This window comes from Oncorhynchus mykiss, chromosome 19 (genome assembly GCF_013265735.2).
Source record: "Oncorhynchus mykiss isolate Arlee chromosome 19, USDA_OmykA_1.1, whole genome shotgun sequence".
Classification (NCBI taxonomy): domain Eukaryota; kingdom Metazoa; phylum Chordata; class Actinopteri; order Salmoniformes; family Salmonidae; genus Oncorhynchus; species Oncorhynchus mykiss.
Window position 1 is genome coordinate 41,170,527 of NC_048583.1, and position 21,258 is coordinate 41,191,784.

At 40.8% G+C, this 21,258-nt stretch overlaps 2 protein-coding genes and 1 long non-coding RNA gene across 8 annotated transcripts; 2 read left to right on the forward strand and 1 right to left on the reverse strand.

Moving 5' to 3' along the window:
* Positions 1-664: 664 nt before the first annotated feature.
* On the forward strand, positions 665-2,390 carry LOC110497869. The gene is made up of 2 exons (XR_002469729.2): positions 665-886; positions 984-2,390. It is a non-coding gene; the product is annotated as an uncharacterized LOC110497869 (long non-coding RNA).
* Positions 2,391-2,506: 116 nt separating this feature from the next.
* Positions 2,507-19,283, reverse strand: LOC110497867 (ankyrin repeat and SOCS box protein 2). Of its 6 annotated transcripts, XM_036954821.1 has the most exons (12): positions 19,172-19,283; positions 16,033-16,118; positions 15,224-15,355; positions 14,743-14,846; positions 6,948-7,173; positions 5,494-5,663; positions 5,135-5,314; positions 4,760-5,005; positions 4,395-4,566; positions 3,715-4,309; positions 3,448-3,601; positions 2,507-3,273 (listed from the first exon to the last, which is right to left on the reverse strand). In XM_036954821.1, the coding sequence occupies exons 5-12, from the start codon at positions 7,079-7,081 to the stop codon at positions 3,110-3,112; spliced, it is 1,815 nt and encodes a 604-aa protein (XP_036810716.1). In that variant the 5' UTR covers positions 7,082-7,173; positions 14,743-14,846; positions 15,224-15,355; positions 16,033-16,118; positions 19,172-19,283; the 3' UTR covers positions 2,507-3,109. The 6 variants fall into 6 exon arrangements, with proteins under 6 accessions (XP_036810716.1, XP_036810717.1, XP_036810714.1 ...); XM_036954822.1 differs by lacking the exons at positions 16,033-16,118; positions 19,172-19,283 and having other exon boundaries at positions 15,224-15,366; XM_036954819.1 differs by lacking the exons at positions 14,743-14,846; positions 15,224-15,355; positions 16,033-16,118; positions 19,172-19,283 and adding an exon at positions 7,348-7,442.
* LOC110497868 (ubiquitin thioesterase OTUB2) lies at positions 16,599-19,869 on the forward strand. The gene is made up of 6 exons (XM_021574313.2): positions 16,599-16,905; positions 17,029-17,106; positions 18,256-18,374; positions 18,491-18,575; positions 18,711-18,902; positions 19,196-19,869. Exons 1-6 carry the CDS (start codon positions 16,903-16,905, stop codon positions 19,400-19,402), a joined length of 684 nt encoding a protein of 227 aa, XP_021429988.1. The 5' UTR covers positions 16,599-16,902; the 3' UTR covers positions 19,403-19,869.
* The last annotated feature ends 1,389 nt before the right edge of the window (positions 19,870-21,258 follow it).

Sequence of the window (21,258 nt, forward strand, 5' to 3'; positions counted from 1 at the left end):
CAAACTTGTGCTATTGTCCGCCGGCCAGAAGGAGCTATGGAGACCCACTAATATGACACAGGAAAATGTTTGCTGATGGCAATTCTATGGGCTTTGTCCAACTCTTTCTCCTTCATGACGACTCGATTTAAGTCTCTAAATGTTTGACTACAAATGCAGGAGTGCTATCCAGCTCCTTTCCCTTTGTCCCGCGAGGTTTGAATGAGTAATTCAGCTTTTGTGTAGCTCAATTGAGGGGGAAAATAGAAAGACAAGATTCTTGAGCGCTCAGGCCCCTTTCCATGGATATGTGCTCTTTAGATCACCCCCCAACCAAATCCTACATCTGACATCACTCTAGGAGGGGGGAGTCTAGAACAAAACAGTTGAATGTAACAAATGTTGTCTCGCAGTGATGAAGCATGTCCATTTCAGCCTAGTCAGAATAATAATGCTACGGGAAATATGTAAACTTTTGGATAAACTATTGTATGGGTGTTCCATGAGCGCGCGGAAGACCGGGCAGAAATATTGCATATATTAGCTGCTTTTCTTGAGGGATCTCCATGACAACAATTTGTGATGGCAAAGAATTCAATACTGGGGCGCTTGGAGGCTGATTGGGGAGCATTGTGAGGGGCCTGGGGTCGCTGATTGGTTCAAGGAAAGCACCATAACTACAAGCAGTTTATATTCATTCAACTTGTTGAAGCAGTCAGACTGCGTCTGGGATAGAGACAGGAATGGGAATCCTCTACAGGGGACATGGTACGTTCTATTTGTGGATATGAATGGATAACTTGCAACCGATGTTTTTTTAGGCTATGTGCAATTGTGTAGGCGAATTATTGTTTTATCATGCGTAATTGTGTAATTGTTGAGGGATTCTTCATGAACAACGAATCATGTAAGTAGGCTACATTAAATTCTTAATATGTTTTCCATTTACCCTAACAAATTTGGTTGCGCATGCTTCTCAATGATGCCATTCACTTTTTCCTCAGATTTTTAAGATGAAGAATATCATTTGCATGGACATTTTTGGTAGTATGGATTAAACCATTTACACTTTCACACTGTTTAAAATGGCAAGTGCAGACAGTGAAGTGAAAACGTTACTGAACTTTGTAAACTTGGCATCCAGTGACATCAAAGCAGCTCTAGACAAATCAGCCCCTTGCAGGCGCTCTGTGGACCACAGGAAATACCTGCAGAAACAGCTCAAGCGTTTTTCTCAGAAATACTCTCGGATGCCCAGATGCCACACACACAGGTCCGCGGAGTCTGGCATCGTCAAAGCCCTGGTGGACAAGTCTAGCGCGTATTCTTTGGAGTCAATTCACCAGAGCATGACGCCCATCAATGAAAAAGGGGGTTCGGGTGCGCAAGACGAGGTGAACGTAAGGATGGGTCAGAACCCAATTGCAGACAGTGCTAACAGCAAGCAAGATCAGGTACCCATGAGGAAACGTCAACTCCCTGCATCGTTTTGGGAGGAACCCCGGTTAGCCCAAACCAATACAGAACCTTCACTGTATGGATGGAAAAAGAGCCAAGGTGTGACCCGAATCAATAGGGTTGAAAAAAAAATCAAAAATCACCAGGAACCAAAACCGACCTTGTTTCAATCCAATCGACTTGGCTCTATCGAAAAAGAACCGCTCAACGTGGACTTGGTCTCTCACAACGTCAGTGTGTGCGGTTGCTGTCCGTTTCAGTACCATGGACACCACGTCTTCCAGAGTCACATAGTTGTTCCCCACTCAACTGTGGGACTCTGGGGAAAAGCCTCAGTGGCTGAAATTGAAACGCCTGATATGGCACACGGACATAATAACCAAACGCATGTCGTGGTCAAACCCATACCGACTAAACCCACGGTCCCCTCATCGATTTTCAGCGTGTTTGGATTCATTTAAACACAATTATGCACGTATAAATACATTTTAAATACGCAATTCTTCATTAAAATAAGCAACAATGAAGATGTAAATATGAATTAGTTGACTTTGCAATGCCATATGTTTTTATTTCAAACTTGGTATTTCTCTTTTTTTTTAAGAGTAGTCAGTCATTGGCACTTAAGTCTTTCAGACCAAATAGGCTATTTCTGCTCGGAAGACCTGCAACGTTAGTTTACCTACCACTTGGCTTCCATATAATCTAAGAGGAATTAATGATAAAATCATAGCACTGTATAAAACTGAAAAATGTAGACTATACTTCATCATCCTTCTCTCTAATTCTATACTTCACATGTGTTGGTATAGGATTGGAGTGACATTCGAAGTTGTTCATTCTTTGATTATTTGTGATCAGCTATGCTGAAGGAAAGGTCTGCTTGTGTGTTGATTACTTCATGGTGTTTGTGTAGGCTATATATTTCTAAAATACACTGATTTAAAAACGAATTGATCGAAATGACTTGTTGTAGTTCACTGATATTTTTCCACAAAGGTAAACAGACTGACAGTGACGTTCCCCCCCCCCCCCCCCCCCCCCCCACAGAATTTCTGGATATTTTCTGTTTGTAAATAATACTTGTTAAGTGGAGAATTTACATTTATTTTTTTAAATAAAATGCAGATGTTTCGATTTTTTTCTTTGGTACCAGCACCTTTTCCAATACAGGATCATACATTTTGGCACTGACATTTACAGTACATTACAACAACAACTGGACTATTATATAGGCCTACACTCATTGCAGAAGGTCTGTTGAAAACACACTTTAAAAGCATATTACAAAATTAGTGCTGAATATACAAGTACATTCCATAAACCATCAAACTGATTGTCTGCATTTGTTTGCCTGGGCCTAAACATCTAAATGACACAGGTATTTTAAAAGCTTACCTTGAGTTTCATTTAAACTCAGTTTCGTTGCACTTCTTCAGAGATTATCAACTGCTGTGGCTTTTGGCTATCTGTTGTCATTTGTCAACCCATCCACTCAGAACTGCAGCTCACTTCCATACACACATGCTATGTGCAAACAACACACACACACATATTTTGCCATTACACACATTTTACCCTATCAAGTAATAATTACTAATCCATAAATACAGCCCAAACTCCTGTAAACAGGTAATATACTATAAGGCACAACACAGGACACTGATAAGCCTTATTTGCCATCGGGGCAGAAGTCATCAAAGCTGTGTCTGGGCAAGCTGAGGTACTGCAGCAGTCTGTCTGGGAGGGGTAGTCTGTCCAAAGACCTGAGTCTGGACACACCCACCTGCTCACGGATCCTTAACCTACATAGGTGCATCAGTGGACGGGATGACACTGAGGAAACAGCATGGGAAATTGTGTTAGATTGTCCCTCCTGTTTGAGTGTGTGTGTGTGTGTGTTTGTGTGTGTGTTTGTGTGTGTGTGTGTGTGTGTGTGTGTGTGTGTGTGTGTGTGTGTGTGTGTGTGTGTGTGTGTGTGTGTGTGTGTGTGTGTCTAGATGTACTCACATGACTTGGCCTTGATGCTGGGCCATTCTCGCCGGCCGCCCAGGACCTCGGTGAGTCTGGCACACAGTTGAACATTACCAACATAGTCCAGCAGCAAGTCTATGACGGGCCCTTCCCAGTTACACATGGATGGTAATGAGATTAACTCACAAAACTAAGGGATATTAGGATGAACAGAAAGAAAAGATAATGAGCATCATGCCTTCTTGAAAAATCAAGTTCCCATAATAATTGTGATCACGGCAATAGGAGCCTACTTTGACTTACCTGTACTTTGCTGACAGCAGGTTCTGTGTAGGTTAGAAGAGACATGTCATTGGTGCATTTGCTGATGTCAACACCTATGCTGCCCATGCTGTCCTGTGCTGGATGTGGGCCGCAACCATAAGCACATCTGAAGCAGGCCTGGGCATCACAGCCCTTATCCAAAAGGCACTTGAGAAGAGGTAGGTTATTCAGGCAGAGTACAATAGCACCAGGGAAGGTGGTAGGACAGGCTGGGATGCTTGTGTTAATATCGGCCCCATGCTCCAGCAGTAGAGAGACAATCCTGGCACAACCGTGTCTTACAGCTGCTAGTAGAGGGTTGACTGGGTCCAGGCTCAGATTAGCACCAGCTTTCAGTAACATTTCTACTGTCTTACTGCTCCCATTGGCAATGGCAAAGTAAAGTGGTGTGGTGCGGTGATCCGAATACCGCATGGAGCGATTGGGGGATAGTGTGGCATTGACGTCGGCTCCTGTCTTGAGCAGTATGGCTGTGACCATGTCCCTGTTGTGCTCTGCAGCCAGGTGGAGGGGGCTGATTCCACTGTGGCGAACTCTGGCCCGACTGGTGACCGGGACAAGCAGGGTCACAATCCTGGAACAAGTGGACATTAGTACTGTACATAAGAGTAATACAAAATACAGACATGACAAGAGCCATATAGTGCATTCTAACTTACTCATGGTGTCCATACTGAGCAGCAATGTGTAGAGGTAGGAGTCCTGTCTTGGTGGGTTTGTTGGCGTCTGTGTTGTGAGATAGTAGCAGCTCCACTATCTCCCTGTGGCCATCTTTACTGGCCTCATACAGGGCTGTAGCACCGTCACATGTCTGCATGTTAATGTCAGCACCTGGGGAAAAGAACACAACGTCAGAGACATCGCAAAGAACTGACCGACTGTTATAAGAACACATCACTTAATCACTTTAAGAGGCCATTGTCTGTCTCAATAAGGTGATAATTAACAGCCATATAGCATGGATGCATTATGTGGCCATACATGTCATGTCAGACATTACAGAACTACATACAGTAAACCCTACCTTTTCTAATGAGGTACCGTAGGGCATCTACACGTCCTTGCTGGACTGCTACTATTAGTGGTGTGATGCTGTAGGTATTAGGAGGGTTAATGGTGGCTCCTGCCCTAACCAGCATCTCACAGATCTCCATGTTGTCCCTGCACACTGCCTCATGGAGTGCTGTCCAGCCCCGGTTACACCTCTGGTTCACTGTGGCCCCGAATGACAGGATGAGGCTCACTATTTCCACGTTCTCCCGCTCACATGCTGGAAGGCATCAGATGACATTAGGTTAGCCTGGCAGAAGATACCATGCTTTAGAATAGGCCATCTATTTAAAAACAGAGGTATCATTATCTTCCACTCTCAGGCTATAGCCTATGTGGAGAGATGTACCTTTGTATAGGGGGGTCTCTTTGTTCTTGCAGCTGATGTCGGGGTCTGCCCCTGCCTGTAGAAGGCACTGCACACAGGACAAGTGCTGACCGGAAACTGACAGGAGCAGAGCAGTCTGTTCCTGGAGGGTGCGCTTGTCAACTGACCCTGGTTGGGCTGGAGGAGAAATATATGCATAGGCTACAATGCACAAATGTAAACACACAATGCTTAAACATCATTTACAACTTTGATAATATATAAAGTACGTTGTCTTCTTTTCACCATTTCATGATCCTCCAGTCTATTTAATTCAACCGCAACAATAAAGGCAAGGCTTTACATTGATAGACTGTAAAAATTATGCTTTCAACATGTACCTTTCATCAGTGCCTTAATGCATTCAGCTTGGCCATAATATGCAGCCTCATGCAAAGGTATCCATCCGTCTTTGTTCTCTTTCATCAGGCTGAGTGGTGCAGCCACTGACAGCTCATTCACAGTTTGAGCATCTCCTCTCTGGATGGCAAACACTATTGGCTCTACATCCCTACAACAGAGGGAAGGCAAATTACTTGAAGAGACAATGCAGAATCTAGGTTAATAGATGCAGGTTTATGATACCAAGTTCTCTCGTAAAAATCGTTTTTAATGTTTTTAAATAATGAGTAGAATCCCCGTGGACTAAATTTGTGTAGTCTGTTTCAGTGTATAAAAAAGACAACGAGGAAAAATGTCGGTCTTATATCATCAATGATAACATATTTTCATTTACAAGCACACATTATGGCCATTACATCTAACCATATATCTAACCACTGGCAACTAAAATAAAATCACTGATAGGCCGATTGCCCAGGGCTTCACAAGTAGCAAAATACTCACTCCGCTGACTCTGACGTAATGTCGTTCTGCCGTCGCCGCTCAACGCATCGTTTCTCATCGCTCGATAATTTGCTTAAAGATGTGTTGCCCTTGTTCCCACCATAACAAAATTGCGATAGATACTCAGAATAACTAAATCTAGTCATTGTTTTAGCGGATCCACACGCGTTGTAGAGAACACACGGGGCAGAGCAGCGGTCGAAGCAATGACAACAGCGGGGGAGGAAAGCCAGGGCTCAGCTGTGCTTTCAGAGATTATTTTAGGACTGCATTGACATGTGTGTGTTGGGGGTGGTGGCTACTATACCATATATGTCAAGGCACTCCAGAATCAGTCGCTCAAAGATAAAAAGCAAATTGCATCAGGATACCTTGGGCATCTGTTCTCCACCCCCTTAGTTTTTTATTATGGCATTTCCTAACTGAACTGGCAGGTGTTTTTATATTATGATACATTTGAAAAAGGTATTGTGTTAATGCTACTGGAATTGTCAATAACGTGAGAATGTAAAAAAAAAAAAAATGCAAGGGTTATTATAACAAAATTATAAACCCAACCCCATTTGGTAAATAAGTCAAATGGCACCTTCTTTACCATATGGCTTTTGTGCAAAAAATGCTGACAGCATGGAAATCTTAACAATATGAGCATAAGTGACTATTGTCTAAGGTTTGAACACTGCAGCTTTAGAATACAACATAATGCCCTTCAGAGTTTGATGCCTACAGCTGTTGTATAACCCACTATATCATAGTGATAGGGGTTCAGAATTTTACTTCCTTTATCTTTGATGTAACTACGTTAATTTTAAAAATTGTATTTAACCTTTATTTAACTAGAAATAACATGTACCTGACCCTGCAGATTGTTAGACATCTGATACAGTATAATGCACTCAATTATTTTGAACAGAGGCATTAAAAAGACATCTTCATTTTCTGGGCTCACCTCAAAGAGTTGAAGGATGAGTGGATTGCAGTGGGGTGAGTCCGAGAGTTAGAGGTATCCATGTTATCGATATTTTGTCTTTGGCATAGTGTTCTGGACAGGCTGGCTGGGATGGTCCCATTGGTGGTCACCATGTTGCACTCAACAACTAGGTTATGCAACACTTCCCTGTTGTCCTCGTAGCCCAGTGATGTGCCTGTTGGTCCTGGAGTTGCAACACAGGGACCTGGGAGGTAGTTAACAGCATGAATCAATTCATCATTAAACAAAATATTCCACTCATTCATCAAACATAGAAGTTAGAATTTCCCTTCAAAATTGTACAATCATGAAATAAGATGAGAGAGATAGAGCGCACAACAAACTAATGCAGTATCAAACTTAAGCAGCATCAACATACAGTCATACGTTTTCCGCATGTGGAGTAAACTCAGGGCCAGTCACTCCTGTGTTGATGTGAGAGAAAAGAGCTATCTGTGCTGCCAGACGACAGAGAGCAAGCAGCCCCAGCAGTGGTGATGCCTTTTAAGGACATGTTTAGCTTTGTTTGGTTCTACTTGATTCTGCTTCACTAAAAAGCCTCTCTCTGTCTTGAAGGCTTGCATGGTTATGGCAGAGGTTATGAAGGAGTATTACAATCACCCATAGAACAGCTTGAATTACAGTCCCCGGTAATATACATCAACTTTTGTGACATAAGATAAATCACTCAATCTTAAGAAAATAAACAGTCACCATCCAGAAATAACAAGATTAACCCTGCCAAAATGAAATGCCTTTGATTAGAAATTTTACAAATCTATCTATGGGGAAGTCAAAAGCCTTCTACAGTATATTTGAAAAAGCATATAGGCTAAAACATATTTATGGCTAAACATAAGTATTATGCAGGTAATGCAGAATTTTTCCATCTATGTAATTCCCAAAGCTCTTTCTGACAGTCTCAGTACACTATTTCTACTCTGCTCGGTTTCCAGAGCACCCAAAGCATATTTCCAAGATCTGTTATTATTAGACAATAACACTGGTTGAGGCTGTGGGTTCATTTTAGATTGATTGCTATTTTCTGTCTAACTTTACAGTCAAGTAAATGTAATCCAATCTCATACCATTACCACTGGGCCTACGTCCTAAAACATACCACCACCACGGTAACTAGCATAATGTTCGCCTTTCTGAACAACGGGTTTATCAACATATCTCCTTACAACAGGATTAGCAACTTGCTAAATTATATTTGCTGAAAATTGCAGAGCATCAGCTGGGACCGAGAGACTGAAAAACATCTTCTATCTCAAGGCCATCAGAGTGTTAAATAGCCACCACTAGCCGGCTTTCACCCGGTTACGCAATCCTGCTCCATTTTCATTTTCATTTATTTTATTTTTATTTAACCTTTATTTAACTAGGCAAGTCAGTTAAGAACAAATTCTTACTTACAATGACGGCCTACACTGGTCAAACCAGGACCAATTGTGGGCCAATTGTGCGCCACCCTATGGGACCAATCACGGCCTGATGTGATACAGCGTGGCACCTTAGAGGCTGCAGCCCTATATACACTACTGGTCAAAAGTTTTTGAACACCAACTCATTCAAGGGTTTTTATTTATTTGTACTATTTTCTACATTGTATAATAATAGTGATTACATTAAAACTATGAAATAACACATATGGAATCATGTAGTAACCAAAAATGTGTGAAACAAATCAAAATCTATTTTATATTTGAGATTCTTCAAAGTAGCCACCCTTTGCCATGATGACAGCTTTGCACACTCTTGATATTCTCTCAACCAGATTCATGAGGAATGCTTTTCCAACAGTCTTGAAGAAGTTCCCACATATGCTGAGCAATTGTTGTCTGTTTTTCCTTCATTCTGCGGTCTGACTCATCCCAAACCATCTCAATTTGGTTGAGGTTGGGGGATTGTGGAGTCCATCTGATGCAGCACTCCATCACTCTCCTTCTTGGTAAAATAGCACATACACAGCCTGGAGGTGTGTTGGGTCATTGTCCTGTTGAAAAACAAATGATAGTCCAACTAAGCCTAAACCAGATGGGATGGCATATCACTGCAGAATGCTGTGGTAGCCATGCTGGTTAAGTTTCCCTTGAATTCTAAATAAATCACAGACAGGGTCACTAGCAAAGCACCCTACACTATAACACCTCCTCCTCCATGCTTTACGGTGGGAAATACATATGTGGAGATCATCCGTTCACCCACACCATGTCTTACAAAAGACACAGCAGTTGGAACCAAACATCTCCAATTTGGACTCCAGACCAAAGGACAAATTTCCACTAATGTCTAATGTCCATTGCTGGTGTTTCTTGGCCCAAGCAAGTCTCTTCTTATTATTGGTGTCCTTTAGTAGTGGTTTCTTTGCAGCAATTTGACCACGAAGGCCTGATTCACACAGTCTCCTCTGAACAGTTGATGTAGAGAAGTGTCTGTTACTTGAACTCCGTGAAGTATTAATTTGGGCTGCAATTTCTGAGGCTCGTAACTCTAATGAACTTATCCTCTGCAGCAGAGGTAACTCTGGGTCTTCCTTTCCTGTGGCGGTCCTCATGAGAGCCAGTTTCATCATAGCGCTTGATGGTTTATGCGACTGCACTTGAAGAAACGTTCAAAGTTCTCGAAATGTTCCGTATTAACTGACCTTCATGTCTTAAAGTAATGATGGACTGTCGTTTCTCTTTGCTATTTGAGCTGTTCTTGCCCCAATATGGACTTGGTATTTTACTAAATGTCTATCTTTCTATCAAGTCAAATCAAATGTTATTGGTCACTGTCACGCCCTGACCTTAGTATTCTTTGTTTTCTTTATTATTTTGGTTAGGTCAGGGTGTGACATGGGTGATATGTGTGTTTTTGTCTCATCTAGGGTGTTTGTACTGTCTAGGGGTTTTGTAGATTTATGGAGTTGTTTCCATCTAGGTGTTTATGTAGGTCTATGGTTGCCTAGATTGGTTCTCAATTAGAGGCAGGTGTTTATCGTTGTCTCTGATTGGGAACCATATTTAGGCAGCCATCTTCTTTGGGTATTTCGTGGGTTATTGTCTATGTTATGTTGCACCTCAACACATTGGTAATATAGCGCTCACGGTTGTGTTCTTCCTGAAATAAAGAAAAATGTATTCTAACCACGCTGCGCTTTGGTCCCCTCCATACGACGATCGTGACAGTCACATACACATACTTAGCAGATGTTATTGTGGGTGTAGCAAAATGCTTGTGTTTCTAGCTCCAACAGTGCAGTAGTATCAAACAATTACCCACATCTAAAAGTAAAAGAATGGAATGAAGAAATATACAAATATTAGATCAAGCAATGTCAGAGAAGCATTGACTAAAATACAGTAGAATAGAATACATTATATACATATGAGATGAGTAAAGCAGTATGTTAACATTATATAACATTATTAAAGTGGCCAGTGATTACAAGTCTATGTACACTACCGGTGCCTTCTTAAAACTTAATTTGTATAATTTCTTTCCTTCCTAATGCATTTGAGCCAATCAGTTGTGTTGTGACAAGGCAAGGGGGTGGGGGCATACAGAAGATAGCCCTATTTTGTAAAGGACCAAGTCCATAATATGGCAAGAACAGCTCAAATAAGCAAAGAGAAATGACAGTCCATTACTTTAAGACATGAAGGCCAGTCAATACGGAACATTTCAATAACTTTGAAGGTTTCTTCAAGTGCAGTCACATAAACCATCAAGCGCTATGATGAAACTGGCTCTCATGAGGACCGCCACAGGAATGGTAGACCCAGTTACCTCTGCTGCAGAGCATAAGTTCGCTAGAGTTACCAGCCTCAAAAATTGCAGCCCAAATAAATGCTTCACAGAGTTAAAGTAACAAGATATCTCAAAATCAACTGTTCAGAGGAGACAGTGTGAATCAGGCCTTCATGGTCGAATTGCTGCAAAGAAACCACTACTTAAGGACACCAATAAGAAGAGACTTCCTTGGGCTGAGAAACACGAGCATTGGACATTAGACTGGTGGAAATGTGTCTTTTGGTCTGGAGTCCAAATTTGAGATTTTTCCTTCCAACCGCCGTGTCTTTGTGAGACGCATGTGCATTTCCCACCATAATGCATGGAGGAGGTGGTGTTATGGTGTGGGGGTACTTTGCTGGTGACAGTGTCTGTGATTTTTTAACCAGCATGTCTACCACAGCATTCTGCAGCGATTTGCCATCCCATATGTTTTGGGCTTTAAAAAAAAAATATTGTTTTATTTTACTAGGCAAGTCAGTTAAGAACAAATTATTGTTTACAATGACAACCTAGGAACAGTGGGCATTACGACACATTTTTTACCTTGTCAGCTCGGGATTCGATCCCCACCAACCTTTCAGTTACTGGCCCAATGGTCTAACCACTAGGCTACCTGCCACCCCCATGGGACTATCATTTTTTTTCAACAGGACAATGACCCAACACACCTCCACGCTGTGTAAGGGTTGTTTTCCCCAGAAGGAGAGTGATGGAGTGCTGCATCAGATGACCTGGCCTCCAGAATCCCCCTGACCTCAACCAAATTGAGATGGTTTGGGATGAGTCGGACCGCACAGTGAAGGAATAGCAGCCAGCAAGTGCCCAGCATATGTGGGAACTTCTTCAAGACTGTTGTAAAAGCATTCCAGGTGAAGCTGGTTGAGAAAATTCCCAGAGTGTGCAAAGATGTCATCAAGACAAAATTAGGCTATTTGAAGAATTTCAAATTAAAAAAATATTTGTATACTTTTTTGGTTACTGCATGATTTCATATGTGTTATTTCATAGTTTTGATGTCTTCACTATTATTCTGCAATGTAGAAAATAGTAAAAATAAAGAAAAACCCTTGAATAAGTAGGTGTTCTTAAACTTTTGACCGGTGGTGTAGCTTCCAAAATTGTATATATTCGTTATTACAATGGAGAGTACCAAAATGGCTGTGTGGTGGCTTCAAAACAGCGCCCCTAGTCATCTAGGTGTAATACACATCATTGGTTGCAACCCAAATTGATATTCAGTTGATACTTTGTTTCATTGAAACTGAAGCCTACTGACATAAATTAAATGCGTCTCATTTTCTTAGTGTCAAATGAACTAGACCCATACCTACTGTATCTGGAAAAGTATCTGAAGTCAAAACAGGATTAAGAAAATGCTGGTGCTGATCAAGCTGGTTGGATACCTAACAATTATTGACCATGTATGCGGACATCTATATTTAAAAAATGAAATGTATAATAATTGTTCTATCTAGATTGCAAACACAACCTATTTCTCAATGTCAGTCAACAACTTATCAAGGCAAGTATGCATTTTATGGAGTACATTTCACTTGCTTTCCATCTGTGAAATTGAACGCCTCCCCACAGTTGCTATGACAACGGAGAACGCTCTCCTTGCATTCCCTCTTGCCTCCCCTCTGGTTCCCGGGCAACATGTAACACAAGTTCAGTTGTACACCCAAATCCGGAAAGACCTTTGTCGCTCTCTTGTTCGTGTGCATGGAACCATTCTTTCAGGAACACAACAAGTGCAAGTGCTAAGTTTTATAAACTTAATGGAGTTCAGTTGCAACACCTACAAATACGGACTCTTCCTTTTATAAATAAAGACTACCCTCATATTAATGCAAGTGGAAAATAGAATGAAAAACATTTTTGTAACGCAATTTGAGTAAACTAGGTATGTAACAATCAACTTTTAGAATCGTATGCATTATGCATGATAGCTCATCTGTTTTGCTTTGCAAATCCCTTAGAGGTTTGCCTACCATTGGGCCACAATCCTTATGTCATGATAAACTTTTATTGATAGGTCTAATCATATCGTAGGCCCATGAGAATTGGATGCAACAATGATTTGCATTTAAATTATATTGCACAATTATGCAGCTTAAGTTAAGTTTGTAATGGACTAAGAATTTTAGCACTACACTGCCATTAAACACTAGAATTATATATTCCCCCTGACATAGAGATGAAAATGCCAATCACACACCTGTTATAAGAGGTAAGTATTTCTAATTAGATCTGATTTGCACACAAAACATAAGTCAGTGCCATGAAACAGTATTTGCCCTTTTGTGATTTTCTCTATTTTTGCATGTTTTGGATACTGAATGGTATCAGATCTTCAACCAAAGCCTTTTATTAGAGAAAGGGAACCTGAGTTTACAAATAAAAACAAAATGCATTCTTATTTTGTTAATTTAATTAACAAAGTTATGCAACACCCAATTCCCCTGTGTAAAGAAATAATTGCCCCTTACAATAACTGGTTGTGCCATATTTAGCTGCAATGACTGCAACCAAATGCTTCCTGTAGTTGTTGATCAGTGTCTCACATCGCTGTGGAGGAATTTTGGCCCACTCTTGCATACAGAACTGCTTTAACTCAGCAAAGTTTTCAAGCATAAACTGCTCGTTTCAAGTCCTGACACATCTCAATTGGGATTAGGTCAGGAATGTGACTAGGCCATTCCAAAACTTCAAATGTGTTGCTTTTTAACAATTTTCATGTAGACTTGATTGTATGTTTTTGATCATTGTATTGCTGCATGACCCAGCTGCGCATCAGCTTCAGCTCACAGTCGAATGGCCTGAAATCCTCCTGTAGAATACTCTGATACAGAGCAGCATGGTTCATTCTAGTAAGGCTAGTCGTCCAGGTCCTGAGGCAGAAAAGCATCCCCAAACCATCGCACTACTACCACCATGCTTAACCGTTGGTATGAGGTTCTTTCTGTGGAATGCAGTGTTTGGTTTTTGCCAGATATAACGGGACCCATCTCATCCAAAAAGTTGATTAAAGTTTCCAAAAAGCACATGGAAGCACCTGGATGATCATCAAGACTCTTGGAAGAATGTTATAGACAGATGAGTCAAAAGTATACCTTTTTGGATGAGATGGGTCCCATTATGCCTGGCAAAGTCCAGACCTACTGTAATCCCAATTGAGATGTGAGTTGAAAGAAACAGTTCATGTGTGAAAACTTACACATCGCTAAGATAAAGCACTTCTGCATGGAAGAGTGGGCCAAAATTCCTTCACAGCGATGTGAGAGACAGGAAGCATTTGGTTGAAGTAATTTCAGCTAAAGTTGGCACAACCAGTTATTGAGCGTAAGGGGGCCATTACTTTTTACACACAGGGGCATTGGGTGTTGCATAACTTTGTTTATGAGATAAATGAAATAAGTATGTCATTTATGTGTTATTTGTTCACTCAATCTGATTACATTCAGTATCAAAAATAGGCAAAAGTAGAGAAAATTAGAAAGGGGGCAAATATTTTGTTCACAGCACTGTACATTTGATGTGGATAATTCTTATGGCCAGTGATGGTGAAATGCAGTGGGATCATAAAGCATAAATACAAGTTTTAAAGTATTAATTACACAGCTAATTTAACTACTAATTTTCCCGGCCGCTAGCAGAGTCCTGGAGACAATTTTTCAGTTTTTGATTTGTTAAAAAAGTTTGAAATATCCAATAAATGTCGTTCCACTTCATGATTGTGTCCCACTTGTTGTTGATTCTTCACAAAAAAATACAGTTTTATATCTTTATGTTTGAAGCCTGAAATGTGGCAAAAGGTCGCAAAGTTCAAGGGGGCCGAATACTTTCGCAAGGCACTGTACATTACACCACTCACCATGAGCGAAGGAATTTCAATACCATGGTGAAATTATACAGATATTGTTTATGTTCAAAATAGAACCTACAATAGAAAGAGAGCCGAATCCTTATCAGCAATATATACAGCAGTAACCTGCTTATGTGTACATCATCTCTTGAATTTTTCCCCTAGGTTTATGGTCTCAACTGCGCCGGCGGGCCCTGAAGAAGTACCAGGCAGCGAGGAAGCAGAACGATCTGAAACAGAAGGAGGAGCTCACTGAAAAGCTGGAGTAACATTGGACATATCATTCTCACCTGAAATCTTGGACTCTCTTTACCTGACATATTTCCCCCAACCCCTACAGGCAGCATTATTTAAAGGATAAGGTGACCAAGCACAAAATGTACAAAGACTACATGATGAACATTTTAGATTTCCTCCCAGAGAGTAAGTTGTTTGACTTTTAGTTGAATCAATTATACCTGGATCTGGAAATCTAATGTTTGGCAGAAATATTGAGACATTTGAGTGCTCTTTCCAATTAATAAACAAAGTATACAGTGTATGTTGTAAGTGAGGTACAATACAATAAGTATGTTTGTTTCCTTATCTGACTGTGAATGTAGATCACCTGGAGTAAGGGGCAGACTCCCTGGTGATGACCATCATCCGACGCCTTGAGACCCTGTCCCTCACCCATCTGGTGGAGCACCTGGGCCAGCTGGTGGAGGAGCTGGAGCAGGGCCAGCACAGCCTGGACAGTCTGAAGCAGGAGCACAACACCAACAAGCTGGTCAGACATATAAATACATGCTTAGAAATGCATGTACACTGTGCTCTATATGTGCTAATGATAAACCATTTGGTTTTGGTTCATGAATTGTCTGGGGCCAGGTTAGACTGTGTTGTCTTCTTTCCCTCTGAGGCAGATGAGATGAGGAACAGGGAGCTGTCTGAACTGTTTGCCCAGTGGGATAGAGCCAAGGAGAAAAACAAACAGACTGAGATTAACCTGACGATGCACCAAGGCCAGTCCCGAGACCAGGTCTGAGCACCGCCACCATTTGACATTAACTCAATAGTAACCAATAATAATGTCACAATAACCTCCACTCCACCTCTCTTGTCAGGTTGAGGAAGTTGGTAGCTTGCTTAGAGCTGTGAAAAAACTTGCAGAACAGTGCTACTTACACCACTATGGGCCTCTGGAAGAAATGGACATGCTGACAATGATGGATATGGTAAAGGTAATGTCTAATTGCATTGTTATGTATTAGTAATTACCTTGACCGAGATCCCATTTGTTCTCATTTATAAAGTATACTTTATTTAGAATGTATTATTATCCATGATTTCTTCCAAAATAAAGATTTTGTATAGTTTAATCATATTATATTTCCCCAAGCAAGATTGCAACTAACAATTTATTTTATTACTTACCATATTTACAGGAATACATTCAGGAGAGGGCAGACAGAGAAGAGAGCAACATGACGGATAGACGAGTGCCAGAGAACAGAGGATCACTGAAAAACATTAACAGTAAAACACAACTAAAAAGTTACTTTACATTTGTATTTAAGGTTGTTGTAATACTGTTATAATAGTATAGTTTGTGGTGATAAGTTGCTGATGAAGGAAATTGTTGGGGTTATACCATGCAGTTGTACATGCATTACTCATATACCCTAATCAAAGATTGATGTTCAAAAATTGTTAGGATGAATTCCAATGTTCATTAGTTTGCTTTATTCATTAAAAAATATATATTACAAAATGTTCATCTGACAAAATGTCTTTGAACCAGTCTCTTTGAAATGAATAAAAACAGATAAATATGAGTTGTGGTTGCTGTTTTAAAAATGAAGACTTCTGAATGGACTAACTATAGCACTTCTAAATATCCGGTTGTTAATGTTGCTCAAATATAAATGTATTATTATTATTTATTGTTAAAGCAAAGCATAAGGGAGTTTTACTCCAGTCTAGTAGGTGGCGGTAATGCAAACATTTTTGGATGCCTATCGCAGTTAAACCTCATCGAAGAAGAATGATGCTCGAAAATGAAATAATTTTAGAATGTCTCTCGATGTTACTTTTCATTCCATTGTCTCTTTGTTGCGTACAACTGTCGTGTTCTGTTTTACCACGCGATTAGCCCGCGAGACAGGATGACAATTCTGAAAACATTTACATCTGTTTCTACTTAGCTAGCTAGCTCTCTAACCATGATTATCTTTGTAGCATGCTAACCTATCCTCATCAAGGTGGAAAGAAAATCATTCGACTGTTCTTTGAGACGCCTCAAGTATGGTAATGTTATCTTTAAGCAACAAAAACATTATTTAACGTAGGAATTAACAAAGCATTATGTTTTACTACTGTCACTACACGATTTATATTAGATTTAATTTAGCCAATGACTGTTCTTTACAGACGGAACCAGGACAGTTTGTTTCAAGTAGAGAAGAAATATCTACATATCTGCTGGAGGTGGAAGCTGCAAAGTATCGGGTAATAATGCCTATTCATATAGCTATTGAAAAATGCTCACACGAGCATGTGAATTCAAGTTTGGACTAAATTAGGCTATTAAACACAAAGCTTAACGTTGCATGCCTGCTGTGGGATCTCTGACATCTTTGGATAGATATTCCTTGGATATTTCAAAACAAATAGAATTATACTGAACAAAAATATAAAAACACAACATGCAACCATTTCAATAATTTTACTGAGTTGTATTTCAATTTCCTTATAATACGCTGTCGTACGCGTCGATCCAGAGCATCCCAAAGTGCTCATTGGGTGACGTGTGATGAGTGTGCAGGTCATGGAAGAACTGGGACATTTTCAGCTTCCAGGAATTGCGTACAGATCCTTTCGACATGGGGCTGTGTGTTATCATGCTGAAACATGAGGTGATGGATGAATGGCATAACAAGGGGCCTCTCGTAACGGTATCTCTGTGCATTCAAATTGCCATCAATAAAATGCAATTGTGTTTGTTGTCGGTAGCTTATGCCTGCTCATACCATAACCTCACCGCCAACATGGGGCACTGTGTTCACAACGTTGACATCAGCAAACTGCTCGCCCACACGACACCATACAGATGGTCTGCATTCTCTGGCAACAGATGTGGACATTCCTGCAGTCAGCATGCCAATTACGCGCTCCCTCAAAACTTGAGACATCTGTGGCATTGTGTTGTGTGACAAAACTGCACGTTTTAGTGTGGCCTTTTGTCCCCAGCACAAGGTGCACCTGTGTAATGATCATTCTGTTTAATCAGCTTTTTAATATACCACACCTGTCAGGTGGCTGTATTATTTTAGCAAAGGAGAAATGCTCACAAACAGGCATGTCAACAAATGTGTGCTCAATTTGAGAGAAATAAGCTATTTGTGCATATGATGGTTTTATTTGGGGGGGGGGGGGTCTTAAATAGCAGCTCATGAAACATGGGACCAACACTTTACATGTTGCGTCTATATATTTGTTTAGTGTAAATTACATTGTTAACACTACTTTACAGTTTACTTAACAAATTGCATATGGACTAACTAGTTACTCAAATACATAGTAATGTAAGATCATTTAACTAGCCTAAAATACTTGAATTTGTCAAATTCACCGACACATCTCTTATTTGTTTTGCAGGAGATTTGCAGCCAGTATAAGTACATGAGGAAAATCAGGGGCGATGGTAATTGCTTTTACAGAGCCCTCTGCTTTGGACACCTGGAATCATTGTTGCAAAATGATAGAGCTTTGCAAAGGTAAATTCCTTCCTAGTATGCATACATTTTTCCATGTGTTGGACCCTTTACCTGTGTTTGGCTTGGCCACTTCAAAATAATGGATGAAAATGTATAATTTTCTCTCCATATCTCAGATTCAAAGAAACAGTGAAACAAAGTAGCAAAGAATTATTGGCTGCAGGCTTTGATGAGAGCTCTTTCAAAGACATGCTTGACATGGTAAGTTTACATTTAACTTTGTACCGTTTTAAAAATAATCTAATAATGCACCTTCACAATAAAGATGACTAGTCACATTAACTGTCAGACATGTAATTGAAGCCTGTTTTAATTATTGGACAATTCATATTTTAGTTTGTAGGTGTCCTAGAACAATGTGAAGCTGATGAGCAGGGTGACGCGTTGCTCCAGCTCTTTAATGAGCAAACTACCTCCGACAGTATGGTGCAATACCTCAGGCTGCTCACCTCAGCCTACCTGCAAAACCATGCCGACTTCTTCAGCCACTTTGTGGAGGCACCCAGTCTCAAGGTTTACTGCACTCGGGTCAGTATGAGTTGCGCTCAAGACCATATTGCAGTTAACTTCTGTTTTATTAATGTGCTATGGAAGTATGCCAGATGCTGCTGATACTTTTCTTCAAAGACAATCAGACCTCTTGTCAAAGAGTCTCACCACTCAAAACTAATGTCTGAAAGTATTCTGCTGCTCTCTAGTGGTGGTGCAATTAATGGAAAATAATTGGTGTTTTAGGGACCAATCAAGGACATGACAATTTTTTGGTAGCCTCTGTTTCTGCTTGGGTATATACTTACAATGTCCATTCTTGCCTTATCCAGGAAGTGGAAACCATGGCGATGGAGTGTGATCACGTAGATATTCTGGCTCTGTCGGAGGCCTTAGGAGTTAGCATCCACATTGCTTCCGTGGAGGGGGGAGACGGACACCGCCTGGCCCACCACACGATTCCAGAGGGAGCGGAGCCCTGCCTACACCTCCTATACAAAACAGCCCACTATGACATTCTCTACCCACATTGCCATTGAGGGGCTTGATGAAGGCCTCCACTTATCTCAGGTTTACCGGTAGTTAAGTGTTCAAATAAATGTACATTGTGATTAAGAAGTTTCTCAAACAAAAACGTTTCTAGCATTGTTTTGTAATTTACAGTGAACGCATATGCGGTAGACTCCGCTCGACTTTCTTGAATGTCCAAAAAAAAGTATTTATTCAAAAACACGACTGATATCTTCTAAAATCATTTGTGAAAATGTTAATAATTGCACTGTATTTCCATTTATATAAATTCAATCTCCAACATTCTAATTGAGACTACAATCATTTTTAACGCTGCTGCTGCTTTTTCTTTTGTTTCTGTCTTTCCTTCTGATTGGAGACACTGGTCAAGGCCGTTTCCAAAGCATGTAGGGGCATGTTGGGCAGGGAGAGCTTACCCATCTGTGTGGGGTACTTGGTCTTCATCACATTCTTGAATAAAGGCTGAGAAATCGGGTGACCTTCACCATCTTCTGCTGCTGCCCGTCATCCTCCTCATCCTTCCTCCCCCTAAAAAAAACAAAATGTCAGTTTACTCTGATCTATTTATGCAAGGCCGTCTTATTTCTGTGTTTCTCATGGGGCAACCTCCCACTCCTAGATAACTAATTTAATGATGTAGTCTTACCAAGCAAAACATCATCCAGGTCCCCCTTCCAGAGCTTCTGCTGCTTGCATAAACCAAGAGTTGTGCTGCTTCTCTGCTGTTGTGGAATTCAATCTTCTCTACCTTCCTGGCCATGTTGACTCGCTCCTGTCAAGGCAGATATGAAATATGGTACAATGTTGTTTTATGTCATGAAAGATAAGTAAGTCTGTGCAGCTCCTAGCTTAGATCGACCATCATGTGATCAAATACAGGTGCCTATGAAATCTATTAATTTGCTTGTCATTTCCGGTCACAACTTGCAGACTTGTTTACGTGCTGCTGTGCATCTTGTTGCAAAGCTTACTTTATTACCTGACAACTTTACGTTTTTTACTTTTTAATTACTGTTCATATTTTTAGTTTTTCCCTCAACTTTTTTTCAGTCAACTTTTTCACTCTGGACGTTTTATCTGGACATGGTTCGTCAGGACTTCCAACAGCCGAAGCAAATTGTAACATTAACATGATGCCTTCTAATTGCAGTCGCTGTACTCATAGTATACAGGAGAACGATCGCCTTATGCTGTGCTGCCAGCACAGCTTCAGACGCAATCGTTAGGCAAGGGTAATTTCAGTGTAGGAAAGGATGAAACAGCGTCTGTGCCACCAGTAAGTACAGATAGTAAAGATAGTATAAATGCCCTCGCACGGTCCCTGCAGCCGGACAACTTTCTCATGGCTTCTGGAGGGAAATGCTGTAGGAATGCTCAACCGGTGTCATTCATTCAGCCGACAGAAACGTTCAACCGGTTCTCCCCATTAAGCAGCGTTACGGGGTCTGAGAGACCGAAGGCTCCCACCATTAGCTCTGACAAATTGAAAACCCTAGTCATTGGCAACTCCATTACCCGCAGTATTAGACTTAAAACGAATCATCCAGCGATCATACACTGTTTACTAGGGGGCTAGGCTACCGACGTTAAGGCTAATCTGAAGATGGTGCTGGCTAAAGCTAAAACTGGCGAGTGTAGAGAGTATAGAGAGATTGTTATCCATGTCGGCACCAACGATGTTAGGATGAAACAGTCAGAGGTCACCAAGCGCAACATAGCTTCAGCGTGTAAATCAGATAGAAAGATGTGTCGGCATCAAGTAATTGTCTCTGGCCCCTTCCAAGTTAGGGGGAGTGATGAGCTCTACAGCAGAGTCTCACAACTCAATCGCTGGTTGAAAACTGTTTTCTGCCCCTCCCAAAAG

Bases quoted from the DNA above. Each gene is read 5' to 3' on its own strand.
- LOC110497867 (XM_036954819.1), bottom strand. The intron at 5,315-5,493 runs GTACATGTTGAA...TGTGCATTGTAG, and splicing joins CATTAAGGCACTGATGAAAG to CCTATGCATATATTTCTCCT. The intron at 4,310-4,394 runs GTAAGTTAGAAT...CACTTGTTCCAG, and splicing joins GCTCAGTATGGACACCATGA to GATTGTGACCCTGCTTGTCC.
- LOC110497868 (XM_021574313.2), top strand. The intron at 17,107-18,255 runs GTAATAATGCCT...TTTGTTTTGCAG, and splicing joins TGGAAGCTGCAAAGTATCGG to GAGATTTGCAGCCAGTATAA. The intron at 18,576-18,710 runs GTAAGTTTACAT...TTCATATTTTAG, and splicing joins TCAAAGACATGCTTGACATG to TTTGTAGGTGTCCTAGAACA.